The 19,767-nt window shown below is 47.9% G+C and overlaps 1 protein-coding gene across 15 annotated transcripts in view; it reads left to right on the top strand.

Moving 5' to 3' along the window:
- Positions 1-19,767, top strand: part of LOC123757399 (mesoderm induction early response protein 1) — a 170,656-nt gene that overhangs the window by 111,876 nt on the left and 39,013 nt on the right. For all 15 annotated transcript variants that reach the window (XM_045740983.2, XM_045740964.2, XM_045741000.2 and 12 more), the window contains one exon: positions 167-343. In XM_045740983.2, the coding sequence (XP_045596939.1) occupies positions 167-343 (177 nt within the window). The remainder of the gene's footprint in view (positions 1-166; positions 344-19,767) is intronic.

Here is a 19,767-nt window from a genome sequence, read left to right as displayed (position 1 = left end):
AAAACTGTTTGCATTGAAGTGTTTACTGTTTTAAATTTTGACTTCATTTTGAGCTGGGATTAAACCTGTGCTGTACAGTACTTTACTTTGTCTAGTATTTAATGCATTGAGAATAGTACTTGGGATGTTGTGAAACATTTTTAACCATTCTAAATTCTTTCAACAGGCATTATATTTGTTACTTCAATGTGGGTATAATGTAGATGAAGCTTTACGTAGACACCGGATGAATCCAACACCACTGGCCTCCACAATGACACTATGGTCTGAGGAAGAGTGTAGAAATTTTGAAAATGGGCTTAAAACCTATGGAAAAGATTTTCATCTAATACAACAAAATAAGGTACACTATACAGTCTTATATTTTTTTCTTGTAGTTTAAATAATGTGGTGTTTTGTATTTCTTTAAATTTATAGTATTCTCCTTTAAGTAGTTTATTTGCCTTCCATTTTAGCAATGTATTCTTAAGAACCATTTGCATGTATGTTGTGTTTAATTTGGAACCTGATTTATCATAGGTGCAATACTATAATGGGGGATAAGTTCCTGGTCTACCAAAAATGAACATATGTATATAACATGAAATTAGATGTAAAACAGTATAAATAAAACTACAGTTGTATGTAATGAAATGGTAGTTTCTGGGTGAGGCCCGTCGGCTCCCTGAGGCTATCTTACTGATCAAGTGCCACACCTCTTGAGTGTCATCAGTCGCAAAGTTCTTTGTAAGCCTACTGGGAACCATGAGCCAGAACCTGTCCCCCTCAACTGCCCATGAACACTTTTTTTTAAGGGCCTGATGGCTGAGTGAACAGTGTTCGGGATTCGTAGTCCTAAGGGCCCCGGGTTTGATCCCCGGCAGAGGTGGAAACAAACAGGGTAGAGTTTCTTTCACCCTGATGTGCCTGTTTACCTAGCAGTAAATAGGTACCTGGGAGTTAGACAGCTGCTACGCATTTGCTTCCTTGGGGGGAGGGATGAAAAAAATTGTTGATTGGACTCTCAACTCTCAGAGAGCCAGAGCTGAACCCCCGCAAGCACAACTAGATGAGTACAACTAGGTGAACAAATCCACAAGGGCCGTGACGAGGATTCAAAACTGGGTCCGGGAGCATCCCAGACACTGCCTTAATCGACTGAGCTACGACAGGGTTAAAAAGAGTTGAAACCGAAGTTCTACTGAACTTACTAGATCCCGTAGCCTCTCCGAGGCACAAACCAGGATTTTACACAACTCCCCCCTGCACCCGAGCTATGTCAATAGGCCGTTCTCCCTCTTCGCCCTTACATCGTGCAAAGAAGTCTACCTCTAGGGTGCCCTTATGTGTGGCAAAGCCAAAGGAAGTGGTATCGCCCGTCCACTCCATGGAAAGAGGAATGAAGCAAGACAGGCCGTTCGCCAGGACGTTGGTCACACTGTGAATGTGAAGTGCCCGAGTGCTGGAGTCGTCCTGGCTTGCGGACTGTCCGTTATTTTCGCTGGGGGCATGGCATACGTTCTGCCAGACTGCACGCTTGAGTGGCGAGAAACTTCCTTGATTGTTCAGGTTTACCTGGGGGGCGAGTTGGAGCACCTCAATGCATGCTTGTTCGCCCCTGTTCTTCCTAGGGATATTTGCCAGGTGCGACTTCATGTACAGGTTCCCTCCCTTTCGGCGTCTGCAGTTGCAGAGGAATTGCGCACCCATGGGCATTTGGCCTTGGTCTTGCATTTCTTTTCCCTCCTCGAATTGTCATCGAACTGGCTTGCGGAAGATGTGGAGGCACTGAATGCCAGGACTGCGTCCGGTGCGCTTACCTCGGCGGCTAGGGCGTTGACTGCCTTGTTGAAGCTGTTTACGCCTATCCTCAAGGAGGCAGCGTCTCTGTTCTTTGCTTCTTGCCTCGCGTGCTGGCAGGCTGTGCTCGTCCATTTTTTGGAATCTGCTTGGGCTCTGGCTCTTAGGATTTCTTCGCCTTTTTGTCCTTGCTGTTTGCAGACTCTGCTATGGTGCAGTTTCTGCAAGCGACTTCAGCTTCCTCTTGTCCTATGTCCGACTTGTTGGTATTTGCTGCCGTAGGGGGTTGTGCCAGGGTTCGGGGTTCCCTCGGTCGTGGTGAGCCAGTGGTGCCAATTTCAGCGCTGGCGCCTCCTTCAGAACCTATGGCGTCTGGTCAGCGTGGTGCTCTTTCTGACCGTCGGTCGGGTTCTCTCAAGGGGTGTCAGCACTTTCGTGGGTCGCCCCATTGACGGGGCCATGGAAGGGGGGGTAGGCTCTCCCTGTTTGCTCACGCCTGGTCCCACAATTTGTGGGTCTTTCGGGTTGTGTCCTTCGGCCTGTGGTGGCGTGGGGTGGCTCCTCTTCCTTCAGGGGTTCATGGCTGGTGGGGCAGGCCTCTTCTCCTGTGCAGAGTCTGGTCCTCTTGGAGTGGGTCTGTTTGGGCGGGGTCAAAACGTCAACGTCCCTCAGATTGGTTTCCCGTTTCTTCCCAGTTTCGAAACGGGACTGTGTAGATCTGTGGTTCATTCTGGACTTGTCTTGTCTGAACCCCTGGATCCTGTGCCTCTTTCAGATGACCACTCTGTCCCAGATCTGGCTTCTGTTGGAGCTGGATGCTTGGATGGTGTCCTTGGATCTCCGGCACGCGTATTGGCATGTTCCGATTCTTCTGGGGTTCAGGGACTGGTTAGGTTTCATGGTGGGGTGACAAGCTTACTGCTTTCGTTGCCTTCCCTTTGGGCTGGATCTGGTATCTCGCGTATTCACGCATCTTACTTGGGTTGTGGTGGCACGTCTGTGTCTGTTACGGGTTCGGGTTCTGGCCTACCTCGACGACTGCCGTGTTTGGACTCTCAGCCGGCCCGCATGTCTGCTCGCCAGGGAATTAGTTCTTTCCCTGCTCGCTGGGATCGGGTTCTTGGCGAACTGGAGGAAGTCCCTTCTTGTTCCCTCTTAGGTTCGGACTTGGCAGGGTCTCGTGTGGGATTCTCGGACTGCTTCCTTTTATCTTCCTCCGGAGGTGTTGCTGTGGCTGCAGTCCCGCCTTCAGTTGTTCCTGGCGGGGTCCAGGGTCACACAGTGGTTGCTCAAGGAGCTGTGTGGAAGTTTGAACTTCGCCATGATGGTGATCACCATCACCAGGTAGGATCTGGCTCCGGCGTCTATTTTGGTTCCTTTGGGAACGTCCCTTCCACCGCTCTCATGATCGCAGGGTTCGGGTTCCAGGGGCTTTGCGTCTGTTGCTGCATCGCCGGCTTCCTCTTAGGGTTTTTCGGGGTTCAGTGCCGTGGTGTGGAGAAATGACTTTTGAGATTTATATTTATTTAATTTATATAGTAATCTATATTTTATGTTAATTTAGATATTTCGATGACAAACTATGGCGAGGTTTAAAGTAGATTGTAGGATTTAAAATTCCCACAAATTGCTTTATTTACACATTCTGGGGTGTTTTATGGTTTATATGTAGTCAACAATATAAATGATTGGTTAGTAGACATTCACTACAGTATTAGACTACAGATATTGTAATTAAATGGGGAGGCCTTATCTTGTATAGTTGATTTTGACCTAGACAACCAGATATGACACGGATGAACACAGACAAATATTCCTCTCTGGGGTGTAGCAGGTGTCATCACGTGTACTGGTCGGGCCAAATAATTGCTAATTCTTTTTCCTCTTTAATTACACCTGTCAAAGGGCACACACAATAGCAGCAGCAATCCTATATATGACAGCTATATCAGAGGAAATATTGGTATAATTTATTAGATAAGGTTCAAGGAATATTTACTTTGTGTTTGTATCTTGCTCGCATTCTGACCGGCTTACTCTATAACTACCTATAACATTTCTGATCAGGAATGAAACAGCTAATAAATGAGTTTCGGAAAGAACACCTCCCTTATTGTAGACGAAGGGTGTTGATAATGGAAGCACTTTATATCCCATAACACACTGGTCCAAGGGTAATTATAGGAGCTAAATTTGCCCCGGCGAGACTCGTGGTCTTAATTTTAACCCTTCCACTGCTCAGGGGTCCTGAGGACATTTACACCCTTGTGCGCAAGAAAAGAAAAAATTCAAATTTTTTTTTTTTCGTCTTCTAAACATGTTAATTTGTGTCCCATGAGCACGGGAAAAATAAAAAAAATCGTAGGTGACATATTTTGGGCGCAATTGACCGAGGAAGTCTGGCAAAAAGTGGGCGTTGACAGAGCGGTCGTCAGACCCGGTCAGCGTCACCCGCGCTGACAGGTGGGAGTTGCCACAAAGATATTATTACTTAATTGTTTCAATGTCTTCGATTGATTTTTTCTTAGTTTTTTTGCAGTAATATTATTCAGTACTGTGTATTGTAATATATTTATATAATAAAAGTGGTGAATAATTGCTATACTCAAAAGTATGGTGTGCATATTAGTGATTCAATTATTATGTTCATAAAACAATAAACAAATAGTTTTGCTGCTATTACACTCTATACACAGGTTATATATAAGTACTGTCTCTGCATGTTTTGTTCACCATAACGAACCTAAACCTAAACCTAAATTATTAGGTTTTTAGGTAAATTAGGAACGAACCTAAATTATTGGGATCGTCTCAAAGCCCTCCAAATGTACTCACTAGAAAGAAGACGAGAGAGATATCAAATAATATACACCTGGAAGATACTGGAGGGCCAAGTACCAAATCTACACAGTAAAATAACAACATACTGGAGTGAACGACATGGAAGAAAATGTAGAATAGAACCAATGAAGAGCAGAGGTGCCATAGGCACAATCAGAGAACACTGTATAAATATCAGAGGTCCGCGGTTGTTCAACGTCCTCCCAGCAAGCATAAGAAATATTGCCGGAACAACCGTGGACATTTTCAAGAGGAAACTAGATTTATTCCTCCAAGGAATGCCGGACCAACCGGGCTGTGGTGGGTATGTGGGCCTGCGGGCCGCTCCAAGCAACAGCCTGGTGGACCAAACTCTCACAAGTCGAGCCTGGCCTCGGGCCGGGCTTGGGGAGTAGACGAACTCCCAGAACCCCATCAACCAGGTATCAACCAGGAACCACTAAGTTGGTATTGAGAGTCGAAAAGCAATGAGGAGTTACCGCCACACACCAGCCAGCCACTCATTGCCACTCCCTCAACACACGCACTAAACTTTCTTCCCCAACAATACCATTTGTGGTGTTATTACACTATATACAGACGTTATATATAAGTATGTATATATTTTGTTCACCACAACTGTACAGCTAAGCTGATATAGTTAGTTCAGGCACCAAGAGTCGTCGCTATACACAGCTGGCATCTGGTGACTCCCTCACTCATTCAAGGTCACACGCACTAAACTTTCTCCCCCAACAATACTGTTTGCAATGTTATTACCTTATATACACATTATATATAAATATCTACATGTTTTATGCACCGTAACTGTACACCTAAGCTTGTAGTGCGCCCAAAGAGCATAGTGGCCACCCTCTAAACAGCTACACAAATCATGCAGACGACATCACCTCTGTCACCCAAATGGCTCCTCCCAGCATAATCCTTTTGCTGTTATTACACTAATACACACATTATATATAAGTATCTACATTTGTGTTCACCATAGAGAACCACTGACCTGGTATGGTGAATGCAAACAATAACAGGTGGCCACACAGTCAGTAAACGATGCTGTCTCCCTCCGTCTCTCAGCATCACTCCTCCCACAGCGCTTTTTATTACAACAATCCTGCTATTATCACAACCCTGGTTATTTATATCACAGTCAGGGGTCATCTGTAATATTGTCATCGCTAAATAATAACAATTATATATTTATTTTGACATTTTTTGGCGATGCTGTGGTCACAAGCTGAACAGCAATGCTGTTCGCTCATGCTGCATGCGCCAGCCTTGGTTGCTCCAACAGTACTGTGCCTCTCACACCTGAGAATATTGCCCACGATTTTTTTTTTTAAATGGCGTCTGTTTACAACAGCCCTGAGGAAGCTAATGTGAACCCCGTGTAGCCGCGGGCCATTTGAATCGGGCCTGGCACCCTATGGGACATGTTACTCCGAGCGTATATATACGCCATGCGCAGTTTAAGGGTTAATGGCGACTGCTTCTCCTCCACTCCTGCATCCGGCTTCTTCTCCAGATGGGTTTATCAACAAGTGAAAAGAGGCGTTATATTTAATCTGTTTTAGTAGTAATAATTAAGTTGATTCAAGGGAAATATTTTTATGATGCTTACAGTCCAGAAACTGTTGTATTAAGAAAAACTTCCAACAGAATTAGCTGGTGAATTTAATAGCGACGTGGCAATGATATCCTGTTTTTTACCGGCGGAAATTTCCACTGTGCCACATCTTCTATGAGTGTTTAACCCTTAGATCTTGCAATACATATATAGATGATTTCAGTAACAAAACCAGTACCGCGCAATACATTAATAACTGTTTTTGTGTCTAGCGCAATAATTTAAACGCCCCGCGTGGGATAGGGGCAGCTATAGTGCAGCCGCGACCGATAGTTGGCAGACACCACCTAGAAAATAAATCGTGACCAACATTCCTGGGTGTGAGAACCTTAGTACCGAGCGAGCCACCAAGGCTGACACACACAGCATGAGCGCACAGCACTGCTGTTCAGCTCGTGACCACAGCATCGCCTAAAAATGTCAAAATATATATGAACATGCTATTATTTAACGATGACAGTATTACAGAAGGCTCTTGACTGTGATAAAACTGACCAGGATTCTGATAATAGCAGGATTGTGGTGATATTTAGCACTGTGCTCCATGGAGGGAGGAGTATTGCTGTGGGAGGGAGGGTGGTGGCGTCGTCTTCTGACTGTGTGTGGCCACCTTTTATTGACTGCACTCACCATACCAGATTAGTGGTTCGCTATGGTGAACACAGATGTGGATACTTATATATAATGTAATAACAGCAATAGGAGTATGTTGGGAGCTGCCATTTTGGTGAGGGAGGTGCGTCGTCTGCACGACTTGTCATGTTGTTTACTGGTCACCACTATGGTCTTTGGGCACCATACCAGCTTATTTGTACAGGTATGGTGATAAAACATGTAGATACTTTAATATAATGTGTGTATACAGTGTAATAACACCACAAACAGTATTGTTGGAGGAGAAATATTAGTGCATCTGGTCTTGAGGGCGGCCGCCACCAGCTGACTGTGTGAGTAGCTGCGTCTTTTTGCCTTTACTCCCCATAAAAGCTTAGATGTACAGTTAGGGTGAACAAAACATGTAGATACTTATATTTAACGTCTGTGTATAGTGAATAAAAGCATTAACAGTAAGGTGGGAGGAGTATGTTGGTGAGTGAGGGAGTGGTGGCGAGTGGCAGGCTGGCTGGTGAGTGACAGCCACTCTTTGTTGGTTTTTGACTCACCATACCAACTTAGTGGTTCGTTATGGTGAACAAAACATGCAGATATGTATATATAACATGTGTATTTAGTGTAATAACAGCAAAACTTTGTGTTTATTGTTTTATGAACATAATTAAATCACTAAAATGAACACAATAATTTTGAGTACAGCGATGGTTCACACATTTTATTACCTGTATATAAATATATCACAATACACACTATTGAATAATATTACTGCAAAAAAAAACAAAGAAAAAATCAGACATTGAAATAATTAGGTAATAATATCTTTTTGGCAACCCTCATCTGACAGCTCGGGCGGAGCAAACCTCGTTTGGCGACTGCTCTATCAACACCTCTTTTTTGCCAAACTTCCCCACTCTATTGCACCCAAAATATGCCACCTACGAACAACGCAAGTTTCATGCGTTGTTTCACCTCTGGCCTGCTCATGTGCCACCTGAGTCATTCTGGTGGCACAGGTGTTCTCTTTTCTCTCTTCTTGGTTTGTGGTGTCCCCTTCAGTGTCAGTTTGTTTCTCCAAGGCTCTTTTTTCCTGTTGGCATTGGCCTGTGGGGGTCGGGTCAGGGAGCTTCATGCTCTCCTCCGGCGCAGGGGTTCCTGCTCTTTTGGTCCTGGTGGTATGTTGTTCATTTGCTGCTCTCCTTCTTTTCTGGCAAAGAATGAGATGGCGGCTTTCCCGGAGGGGTCCTTGGGTTGTTGATACTTGATTGGTTCGGCTGGAGGTGCATTACGGGGTTGTGTCTGGTTGCAGATCTTCGTCATTACTGGCGCGCTAGTAATGATGAAGTGCTTGGGGATGCGCTGTGGGTGGACCCGGTTTCCCTTCTTCCTTGTTCCAGGGCTCGGGTCTTCCAGGTTGTCCACAGGGTCATTCGGTCCAGCCAGCCTGCGGTCTATCCTCGCGCCCATGAAATTTGCTGTTTTAGCTGCTGTCTTTGGTAATATGTCTTGGGCTGACATTTCCCTTGGGTGCGGGGATTTTGGAGGTTGAACAGGGTCTTGGCCGCCCGTTACCTTGTTAATTTAATGTTACAGGCCCTAGTCTGGCGTGTGTCGCTTTGGGGCACAGGTTGCAGCCAGTTGTCTAGACATCGAGTTGAGATGCAAGTGGCGGCCGCCTTCTGGGTAAGTCCCTCTTTTTACTTGTTTTTGGTTAGGTAGTTCCGGGTAGCTGGAGAGGCTCTTCACAGAAAACCAGCGTTGAACGTAATGAAACGCTATTTTCTGAGCAAGTCCTGGAGGCTCCCCGGCAACCCTCCCTCCCTCCCTTTGGTCGATGGTTTTGCATTCTTTGACATTTAGCCATCTGAACCGAGTTTTCTGATGGCTGGATAGCTGGCGTATCCAACCAGAACGGATGGTTGGATAGCTGGCGTGGGGGTCTGGGTCACCCCGTTTCACCCCCCTCCCCTTTTTTCTGGGGGGAGCCCCTACGGCTCCCCGGAGCTATCCATGGCTGATATGGATACCCTAACTATTTTGCATCAGTCGATGTGGGTGGAGTTCTAGGCCTACCGGGGACCACGAGCCAGAACCTGGCCCCCTCAGAGAGGCACGGGGAGCAATGGCCCATAGAAATGCACATGTGGTTTGGAGCATTCTATATCTGCCATCGACCGGGACAGGCACCCAGAAAGGTAAGCGCCACAAAACAAACCCCTATTCTGGTTAACAACAAAAATCGACAAACGAGTGGACAGAACTCCCCCAGGAAAACGAACTAACAAACATGACATCACACGAGCCGCGCCGCATGTCTGCGCAGCTCCACCCTCCCCAGGAGGGGGAAGGGGGAGCCCCAGACTCCCGCGCCGGCGATCCCCGCCTCAGTTCCTCGGCTGATGGGATAATGCATGGTCGTGTGGCTCCAGCTCTATTCTTGTCTCAGTGCTGTGACTTGTTTGTAGTGCTGCTCTTACGGTGGTCGTGTGAGCTGGGAGTAGTATTCTCAGGTACTCGGGCTGCATGTGCTTAGGGTCACCTTCCCTGAGTGCCCTGTAAGTACCGCCCTTGGGGCTTGGGGTTGCCTTCCACAAGTCACCTTGGGTCTACCTCTGTTGGTTTTTCGCTGCTTGGCGTTTGGCCCCCCCGAGGGTTTGGGGGTTTTACTCCCTTGTTTCCCTTGGAGTAAGTGGTAGTTATAGCACTGGTGGGGCGCAGGGTACTGCGTAGCTAGTTTTCACCTATGACAGCGGCCGGCTCTGTTCCCTCTGGGTACGTTGTCCACTTGTGTGGTTTTTTCTTTTATATTTGTTTTTGCCTGGTAGGGGGGGTCTGCCTTGTGTTCCCCCCCCCCTCCATATATTAGGCTCGTTTGTGTGGTGGCACCCCCTACTTCGCCCTCACGGGTGGACACGTCCCGTGGGTTCAGCTTTAGCAGTTTGCTTGGTAGTTTGGGGCGCCGGTTAGCAGTGCCCTGCCTGGGATAACCCTTAGCAGACCCAGTCTAGGGGTCCTGGGAAACCCCCCGGGGGGCTCTCGGGTCCGGTAGTGGAGACCCTTGCATCCCCTCTCGCTTTGTGCGAGTTGAGGGTTGCTCTGTCCCTTTGTCTCAGGGTGACTCACCTTGTTTTTGCCTCAGTCATGCTGCCTGTTGGGTCGGTGACACATTCGACCCCGAGTCCTGCGAGCTTTGTTGCTTGTTCGTGACTCCATTCACCCAGTCTGCTGATGAATTCCCGTGGGTGCAGGCAGCTCGCGCGTTGCAGGGTAGGTTGTTGCAACGCGCTCGGGTTTGTTGCTTCCCCGGACGCCCCGATGCTGCTCCGCTTTGTGTAGGGACCCAGACTTGGGGGTTTTGGTCGCTTCGGCCTTGGTTCCTTCCACTCCCCCCTTGTTTTTTTCCCTCCTGCTTCCGGCCCCTAAGCATCTGCAGGCTTCGGGGTCGGGGCGGGGTTAGAGGTTCTGAGACTTGGGCAGTTTCGGGGGTTGCCCCGTCCGGGGTGGCTGCGGAGGCATTCGAGTCTGTTCCTCCGGCCGATGCTCCGGGGTCTGACCAGTGGGCCCCTTCTCTTCCAGCTCTCTCGGCTGCCCCGGCTTTTTCTTGTGAGGCCGGGGCTTTGGAGGTCGACTCGGCCCCGGGGCCTGGTGTAGAGGCTCCTGGGGTTGGGGAGGAGCGGCCTTGGGGGCCTGGGGCTCCATTGCGCCCCGCCTGGATTTCCGTCCTTCTGAGCGGGGCTTACTGTTGCGAGGAGTGGGGTTTTCTTTCCCCCCTCTGCGTACAATTTGGGCTTTGGTTCTGCTCCTCCCTGGGTTTGGTTCCGTGTCCCTGTGGTTTTTTGGTTCCATCTTCCGGAGGTTTTCGGCTACCCGCATCTCTTCGCCTATGGTGCGGTTGGCCTTTGCGGCTTACCTCCTGCGTGTCCTGGAGTTTGCCTCCATACTGGTTCCTTGTAGCCATTTGCGCTCCTTTGTAGCGGTTTGGGCTCCTTTGTAGTGGTTTGGGCTCCTTTGTAGCGGTTTGGGCTCCTTGTAGCGGTTTGGGCTCCTTGTAGCGGTTTGGGCTCCTTGTAGCGGTTTGGGCTCCTTGTAGCGGTTTGGGCTCCTTGTAGCGGTTTGGGCTCCTTGTAGCGGTTTGGGCTCCTTGTAGCGGTTTGGGCTCCTTGTAGCGGTTTGGGCTCCTTGTAGCGGTTTGGGCTCCTTGTAGCGGTTTGGGCTCCTTGTAGTGGTTTGGGCTCCTTGTAGCGGTTTAGGCTCCTTGTTGTCGGTTGGGCTCCTTGTCGTCGGTTGGGCTCCTTGTTGCCGGTTGGGCTCCTTGTCGCCGGTTGGGCTCTTTCTCGCCTTGTTGGGCTACTTCTCGCCTTGTTGGGCTACTTTTCTTTCACGTCCTGCACATGCGCCGTGGGAGTTTGTTTTGGTTCCGGGCGGTGTGCACACGTGGTGTTCTGCATCCATTTCTCTCGGGGGGGGGGGGGGGGGGGGGGGAGCTTCGCCTCTTGCTCTTTTCTTAATCCTATCTGTGCCCCGTTGCTTTGGGGGTGTTCTGGAGTGCCGCTGTGGGGAAGTCACGAGGTTTTTACCCTGCATTCTAGGGTGGGGAGCCTCCTTCGCTGCTCCCCTCCTCCTCTCCAGCATGGGCGCCCTGGCCGCCTCTGGCGGCTACAGACTCATAGGCTTGCGTCATGGCCCTTCAGCGCCTGTGTTCTGCAGGTGAGTTGGTGCGGTTTGGCGTCTCCTTTGTCCTGACGCTGTTTTTGTTTTTGGGAGTAGGAATGGGTGTACATACGTACTTGAGAACGTGGACCGTATCACCCGAGGTGCCTACTGCAGGGCTATTAGCCCATACAGGGCAGCTCTTGTTCTCTCCACCTGATTCCTTCCTCGGTTCACGGGTGTCTGCGGGTGGCCTCTTGGCCCTTCTGAGGCGGCTCCTGCCCCTCTCCTATGCTTGTCTAACCTTGCTTGGGTTCGGGGCCCCGCCTCCACCTTGTTCCGCAGTGCAATGGTGGGGGTGCCTGTGTGGTAGTACGTTTTCCTGTGTCGGAGATTTTGTGTTCGCCTCCTTGTGCTTGCAGGTTGGGTTCTGGCTCTTTGGTTCCGCCTCTCCCCTGTTGTTTGCCTGTCGGGCGGATTCTGTGTTTTTGGGCGCTCTCATCTCTGCTCTTGGGGCTGTGTATGGGGTCAGCCCATGTTGGGCTGCCTAATGTGTTCCTTTGTTTGTCTGTTACACTGCCTACGTTTCTTCTACCGTCCCTGTGGCTCAGTTGGGTGCTCGGTTTCCGCCTGTGTCCCCTTGTGTGCCACTCGTGTACGATTTATCTATCTTCTCTGTCGCTTCCTCGGGGAGTGTGGCGATGTTTCGCTGCGGTTTTGGTACTGCAGCTGCGTGTCGGGGTTGGTTGTGGCATTATGTTCGGCCCTTCCGTGCTCCCTCTGGGGCTCTCCTTCCTTGCCGGTTTTGCTGTGCCGGGCCTGGTTTTACCATGTTCCTTGGATTCTCTGTTTAGTCCTCGCCTCATTGTGCTGGCTGGGGATGAGCTTGCGGTCTTCATCTCGCCCCTCGCCTATCCTCCGGTTTCGTTTCAAGTTCCAGAGCCTCATGGGCTCCCTTCCTTAGTGTTTTTCACGGCTGCCCTGGGGTTTTTCTTGACACTGGGGCTTTGAGGGGTCAGCTCGGCCCCGGGGCCTGCTGGGTGGGATCCCGGGGCTGGGGTGGGGCTTACGTGAGGGGCCTCAGGCCCCGCTGGTCCCCGCCGGGGTGTTTCTACCCCTCTGGGCGGGGCTTGCAGTTTTGTGGTGTGGGGTTTTTCCGTTCCCCCTCTCCGCACGTGCTTTGTGGGCGTCGGCCCCTCCCTGGGCTCGGTTTCCTTGTCCATTGTGCCTGTTGTTTCCATCCTGTCGGTAGGTGCTTTTCTACAGTCTTTGCCCCTTTTTTTCGGGACGGGCCTTCTCCGTCATGTCCCCCTCTTCTTGGGGTTTCTGCATGACTTTTGGTCTCGGGTGCGACCGGGTTTTTGTGCCTTCGTCCTTTGTGTTTGCTTCTTTTTGTTCTCGAAGGTTCGGGACGGTTTTGCTCCTTCCCGTTTTCTGGTACGTCTGTCGTCATTCGGTTGAGCTTCCCTCCGGTCCTTTCTAGGGCTTGTGGGTCCTCTTCCCGGCAGCTTCTGGGTGTTTGACCTTCTTGTTCTTTTGTGCATATCTCTTCTCTTCGCGCTGTCTCGGCGCTACTCGTTTTCCTGGGGGCGATTTTGCTCCTCTTAATGAGTCTTTTCGCTCCTGGTTGATACCTGGTTGATGGGGTTCTGGGAGTTCTTCCATTCCCCGCTCCTGCCCTTCTGCAGGATGTGGGTGCGGGGCGGCTCCTTATGCAGGTTCCTTCCCTGTCGGCTGCACTTGTGGCGGTGGACTTGCACGCTTGGGGCATTTTCGTTTTGGTCTTGCGTTTTCTTTTCCCTCCTAGGGCTGTCATTGGATTGTCTTGCGGAGGATGTAGAGGCGCTTGGGGCCGTTCCTGGGTCTGGCACCTTGGTTTCTGCTGCTAGCTTTTGGTATCGATATTCCTTCTGTGCTGTTTCGCAGGCTATGTCGTGCGTTGTTTCACCTCCGGCCTGCTTATGCACTGCCTGTGTCCTGGTCTTTGGACAGGGTGCTCTCCTGTTTTTCTTCTTGGTGGTTGTGGCTCCTTGGGGTCAGGTTTGCTTTGCCTCGGCTCTCTTTTTATGTTGGCATTGGCCTCTGGGGTTCGTGTGGCAGAGCTTCTCGCTCTTCTCAGGCGCAGTGGTTTTTGGCTCCTATGGTCATGGTCATAGGTTTCTTCGTCTGCGGCTGTTCTCCCTTTTTTCTGGCGAATGATGTGCCTGCTGCTTTCCGGAGGGGTCCTTGGGTTGTTGTCTCGACTTCGGGTTGAGGAGTGGTTCACCGACCACCTCCCGGGTATGTCCCATTGTTTTCTTAGGTAGTCTTTGGTGAAGTAACTCCGGGGAGCCGTAGGGGCTCCCCCAGAAAACCAGCGTTGAATGTAATGAAACGCCATATTCTGGGTGAGTCCCGGAGGCTCCCGGCAACCTCCCGCCCTCCAGTCGGCGGGTTTTTTTGCGGTTTTGATATCCAGCCTCAGAACTGGGGCGGGGATTGCCGGCGCGGGGGTCTGGGGCTTCCCCTTCCCTCTCCCGGGGAGGGGGTAGCTACGCAGACATGCGGCGCGGCTCGTGTGACGTCATGCTTGTTAGTTCGTTTTCCTGGGGGAGTTCTGTCCACTCGTTTGTCGATTTTTGTTGTTAACCAGAATAGGGGTTTGTTTTGTGGCGCTTACCTTTCTGGGTGCCTGTCCCGGTCGATGGCAGATATAGAATGCTCCAAATCACATGTGCATTTCTATGGGCCATTGCTCTCCGTGCCTCTCTGAGGGGGCCAGGTTCTGGCTCGTGGTCCCCGGTAGGCCTAGAACTCCACCCACATTGACTGATGCAAAATAGTTAGGGTATCCATATCAGCCATGGATAGCTCCGGGGAGCCTCCGGGACTCACCCAGAAAATGGCATTTCATTACATTCAACGCTGGTTTTTTTTAAGATGGGGGAGTTCTGCTTCACAGTTCGGTTTTCTGTAGCAATGTTTTACTAGTTGGGGTCTGTTTTGGGACACCTACCTTTCTGGATGCCTATTCAGGTTGATAGCAGACATAAAATGCTTCCAACCACATGGGGGTTTCTATAAGCCATTGCTCCTGGTACTTCTCTCAATGGGCCCTCACACCATTGCTCGCCAAAGTATCTTGAGGTTATCTTGAGATGATTTCGGGGCTTTAGTGTCCCCGCGGCCCGGTCCTCAACCAGGCCTCCACCCCCAGGAAGCAGCCCATGACAGCTGACTAACACCCAGGTACCTATTATACTGCTAGGTAACGGGCATAGGGTGAAAGAAACTGCCCATTGTTTCTCGCCGGCACCCGGGATCGAACCCAGGGCCACAGGATCACAAGTCCAGTGTGCTGTCCGCTCGGCCGACCGGCTCCCTACATACTTGCATACTTCTGTATACCTGCATACTTCTGTATACTCGACTAAATATATATATTCTCTTAGTGTTTGTGTTTATTGTCACCATACTTTACGTAACAATAGAACCGTTACATTGGTGGTCCGAATGTAGGTCTCAGAACTCCATTCGAGGAACTGTTGCCATAGTCTAATACATGCATATCAGCTTAGTAAGCTCCGGGGAGTCTCCTGGACTCGCTCAGAAAATGGTGTTTCATTACATTCAACTCTGGTTTTTTCTTTGAAAATGGGGTTTAGAGGCTAGCGTGTGGGAAATGTTCTAGATGTGGTTTACATTTAGCATATTTCTCTTTTACAGGCAGGGGTTTTAACCTTTATTTTACCTCTATCTTTACAGACAGGTTCTCTTGGTAGCTGTTCTTCATATGACAAGCTTAAATTAAAATTTTGCTCAGTAGAACTGCATAATGTTTATAGTGCCAGCTGTACAATACGTATTCACAACTCTGTGAGAATTCAAGATGGACATATGCCACTAATGATGCAAATAAAACTATGATACAGAACTTTTCAGTATAGTAGTAGTATACTGTACAGGTACAGTATATTTTATGATCACATATTTTTTGTATAAAATTCATGCAAATGCCTCCTGGAGGCATCTCTGGTTGCAACGAATTAGGGGTAGGCCCTATATAGTTTACCGAATTGAGGTTGTATTGTACATTCAAAGCTGGGTTTTTTATGAGGTGTGTTTCCTCAAGTCGGGAGCCGGTCAGCCGAGCGGACAGCACGCTGGTCTTGTGATCCTGTGGTCCTGGGTTTGATCCCAGGCGCCGGCAAGAAACAATGGGCAGAGTTTCTTTCACCCTATGCCCCTGTTACCTAGCAGTAAAATAGGTACCTGGGTGTTAGTCAGCTGTTGCGGGCTGCTTCCTGGGGGTGGAGGCCTGGTCGAGGACTGGGCTGCGGGGACACTAAAAAGCCCCGAAATCATCTCAAGATAATCTCAAGAAAGTGTCCAATTTCCATGGCACACCTAGCTGGGTTGGATACCCTGCCTTGTGGGAGGGTGGTGGTGTCATATTGATTTTTTGGCATATTCTCTTGCCCCCATGTAAAGGGGTATACTCCCATCCCATCATGGTGTCCCCCCCTTTTCCTTTTTTTTAATTTTTCAAGCAGGTAGGCACAAGAGCAGATCATTGGCCTTCTAATGGGTTCCCTAGTTAACTGTATATATCCTTTGGTTTCCAGGAAGGTTGCATTCTGGTTTGCTGTTGATGGATGGGTGGGCTGTGCATTTTGGCTGCTGCCTTTACTGATGTCTTTGGCAGTACTGGCCTTCAGTTCTGGGTTGGGTTGTTTTCTTCTCAGAAAGATCTTGGCCTGTGATGATAGTGAGGTGCTGCACAGAAAGGGGGTCTAATAGCATATAACTTATTACTTTTTCCACTGCATTTTAAATAAATAAATAACCAAAATGGCAGCTACGTTGTCAATACCTGCAACTTTTCAATATTTCAGAATCTGCTCTGGTGCACTTGTCATTTCTTTAGACATGTGCTGGTATTTTGTTTAGCACAATTTAAACCAGCATACGTTCAGTGTACCATTTTATATCCACCTACTTTTCATTTATATTGTACAAGTTAACATTCTCCAATATTATAACATTCCTATTAACACTATCGGTAACTTTGGACAGGACTCGCGTCCATTATTTTTCTCCTGAGTCCTAACTTTGGACCGGACTTGCATCCACTACAAAAAAATATTTGTATAAAATTCATTTTTTATCCAATTGACCTCGGGATAGTATCAAAATAAGCGCCTTTAGAATGAGCACAATTTGATACCAAAATGAAAGATGTAACATGAAACTTGATGTCTGAACACTTATACTGTCTACACTCGATCATCCGGACTATATGGGAAGGACCCCCAGCCGGATTAGCACGTTTTTCGGATAATGGTACTTTTTCACCTACGAGTCCAAAACTAACCATTTCCAACAATTTTTATACTACAAATAACATAATTTGAATAGACATGCCACATATAATTATTAAATATTCAACTAGAAACCTCAACTTACCTTTTTGTTGTTCGTCTTCTTGATTGATGACTCATCTTGAAGTTAAAAATTCTTGACAATTTACGTAACTTATAGTAACACAACACTAAAATTAACACTTAAAATTACTGTACAGTTCATTAGGCAAAGTTAGTTCTCACTGTCTGCTGAGGATGCCTCACTGGTTGAAGGCACTTGGGTTGCGTGTGCCGCCTCACTTGTTGAAGGCTCTTGGGTTGCGCGTGCAGCCTCACTTGTTGAAGGCGCTTGGGTTGCGCGTGCCGCCTCACTTGTTGAAGGCGCTTGGTTTGATTTTCGTACCATATATGAATCAAGTGTTGCTTGCCTTCTGTGTTCACTGGCCAGTTGTATGATCAGCTCTTTTGTTCGCCTAAGGTACGGATACATGTTTCCAACCTCTGGATGAGCACAATTTGATGAAAAATTTATTAATCCGTCAACATACGTCATGAGTGTACTGTATTTCGTGGTCATTGGTGTTGGTTCTTCACTGCCTTCTTCATCCTCTTCGTCCACCTCACCAGTAACAGACTGTAGAATCTCGTCTTCACTCATCACACCATATCCTGGATCATTGGCATCTTGTTCAAGCCAATCAACCACATCCTGTCTTTCTAAGTTTTCGCCGGCATTTCTAAACATTCCATGGATTTCATCTGTAAATCCTTCAAAATCCATTTCTTCATTATTTCTGACCGTAGACGTGAGGAGTTTTTTCTAGGAATTTTTCAAAGTCGATTCCTTTACTTCACTCCATACCTTGGCCCAGTTATAGATGGCTTCCTTGATTGTATAGTTCTTCAAATTCTGAAGGTTTTTTTTAGCCCTGTTATCCACACCGAGTTCAATATCTTCCGGAAGAGGCAAAACCACCAAAACTTCGTTTAGCATTTTTTTGGTGTACAACCTCTTCGTAGCACAGATAACTCCCTGATCCATAGGCTGAATGAGAGAGGTTGTGTTAGGAGGAAGTGCCATACACGTTATCTTGCCATCATGTGAGGTTAACGTGTCAATTCTGGGGTGGGCAGGCGCATTATCAAGCAACAGTAAAGCCCGAACTTCGCTTGGCCTTATTTTGAGTTTCTTAATTTGATAGGCACGAACTTCCCTGCAGAACACGTCATGAAACCAGGAAAGAAAGATCTCCTGTGTAAACCATGCATTTTTTGAGTCATAATATTTCACTGGCAGTCTGTCCATGCAATGTTGCAAGGCTCTTGGTTTCTTAGATTTGCCAACAATTGCACACGTGATTCTGTCTGTGCCGTCGGCATTCGCACACATCATGGCTGAGAGCCTGTCCTTGCAAACCTTACGTCCTGGCACACAACCCTCACTCCTCATTGCTAGTTTTTTTTCTGGTGAACTCCTCCAATACAACCCAGTTTCATCTGCATTATAAATTTGATACGAATAAATATTATTTGCCACAGTATATTCTCGTAATTTACATTTAAATGGTTCTACACTGCTTTCATCGGCACTCAGTTTTTCACCGACAATTTTCCTCTTCACAATATTGTGCCTACCCTTGAACCTTGCAACCCACCCTTCACTCACTTCGAAATTCTTTATTCCAAGGCTTGCAGCAAACCTGCTTGCAGCATTTTGTATTTCTGGGCCGCGAATTGTCACGCCAGCTGTGCGGTGCTGAGCAAACCACTTGTACACAGCCTCATCCAACTGCACATGCGTCGAAGTTTTCATAGTTTTTCTAACAAAACCTCTGCTAGTGCTTGCACCTTCACTTTCACACGTTGAAATGAATTGCATAAGTTTCTCTTTTTGTTTCCTTATATCAGAAACAGTACTAGTGCCTACATTATATTCCTTGGCAACACTTGAGGTCGACCGGCCATGTTCACAAAGTTGTATAACACGTAGCTTGTCCTTAAGTGTTAGGACAACCTTCTTCCTCTTTCCACCTCCAGAACGATTCATGCTGCTACCAGACATAGTCTTGGCCAAAAATGTTCAAAGTTACTATGAAAATAAAAAAGTTATTTAAAAAAATATTTCACTAATGGCGCGGCACTGTGGTGTAACACGAGGCTAGAGAGCACATGGCTTGACCAGGCCTGGACGGGTCCACTCGGGGCAGGGAGGAGGCACGTTACGTAGGCCGCCAGGAGGAAAAAAAAAAAATATTTTTGAAGGAAACTTCAGCCTGTGCAAATTGTTTTTAGGAAACTTGTATGGAATTTTTTATTGCATAATTACTAGTATTTCTTTTGATTTTGGCTATGATGAATTGTTCTAAAATTGATAGTAATTACTGTACTGTAGTGTATAGGCCACTCCCCATCCTCCCCCTAATCCCCCCAGGTGGTCCCTCCCAACGCTCCCCTCTCTCCCGACACCACCCACCCACCCCACCCCTACCTACACCATGCGCCTCGAGTCTCGGGCAGACGGGATTAATACCGTATGGCCCGCCTCATGTTTTCATATACGGACAAAGGCACGATTATCCAGGGGACTGACCGGATAGTGTAATTTCTGCAGAAAACATGCTTTAATCCGGTCCCTGTGGCTATTTTGGCCGGATATTGTGATAACTTTATCCGTTCACGATTTTGGCCGTATAAGGGCGTTTTTCGGATGTTCGAATCCCGGATAATCGCGGGGTTACAGTATTATTATAAATAGGCTTTTGGTCAAAATTTTAAAATATTTGTTAAAATTCTATTTATTATGCTATTATGTTGGGACTAGTTTTAAAATGCACGCCTTTACGTCGCGAACAATTTGATACCAAAATGAAAGATGTAACACAAAAATTTATGTCAGAACACTGGAAAGATATAAATAAT

Source organism: Procambarus clarkii, chromosome 22 (genome assembly GCF_040958095.1).
Source record: "Procambarus clarkii isolate CNS0578487 chromosome 22, FALCON_Pclarkii_2.0, whole genome shotgun sequence".
Classification (NCBI taxonomy): domain Eukaryota; kingdom Metazoa; phylum Arthropoda; class Malacostraca; order Decapoda; family Cambaridae; genus Procambarus; species Procambarus clarkii.
The sequence above is the reverse complement of the archived record's forward strand: the minus strand, read 5'-3'. Positions and strand labels throughout refer to the sequence as shown.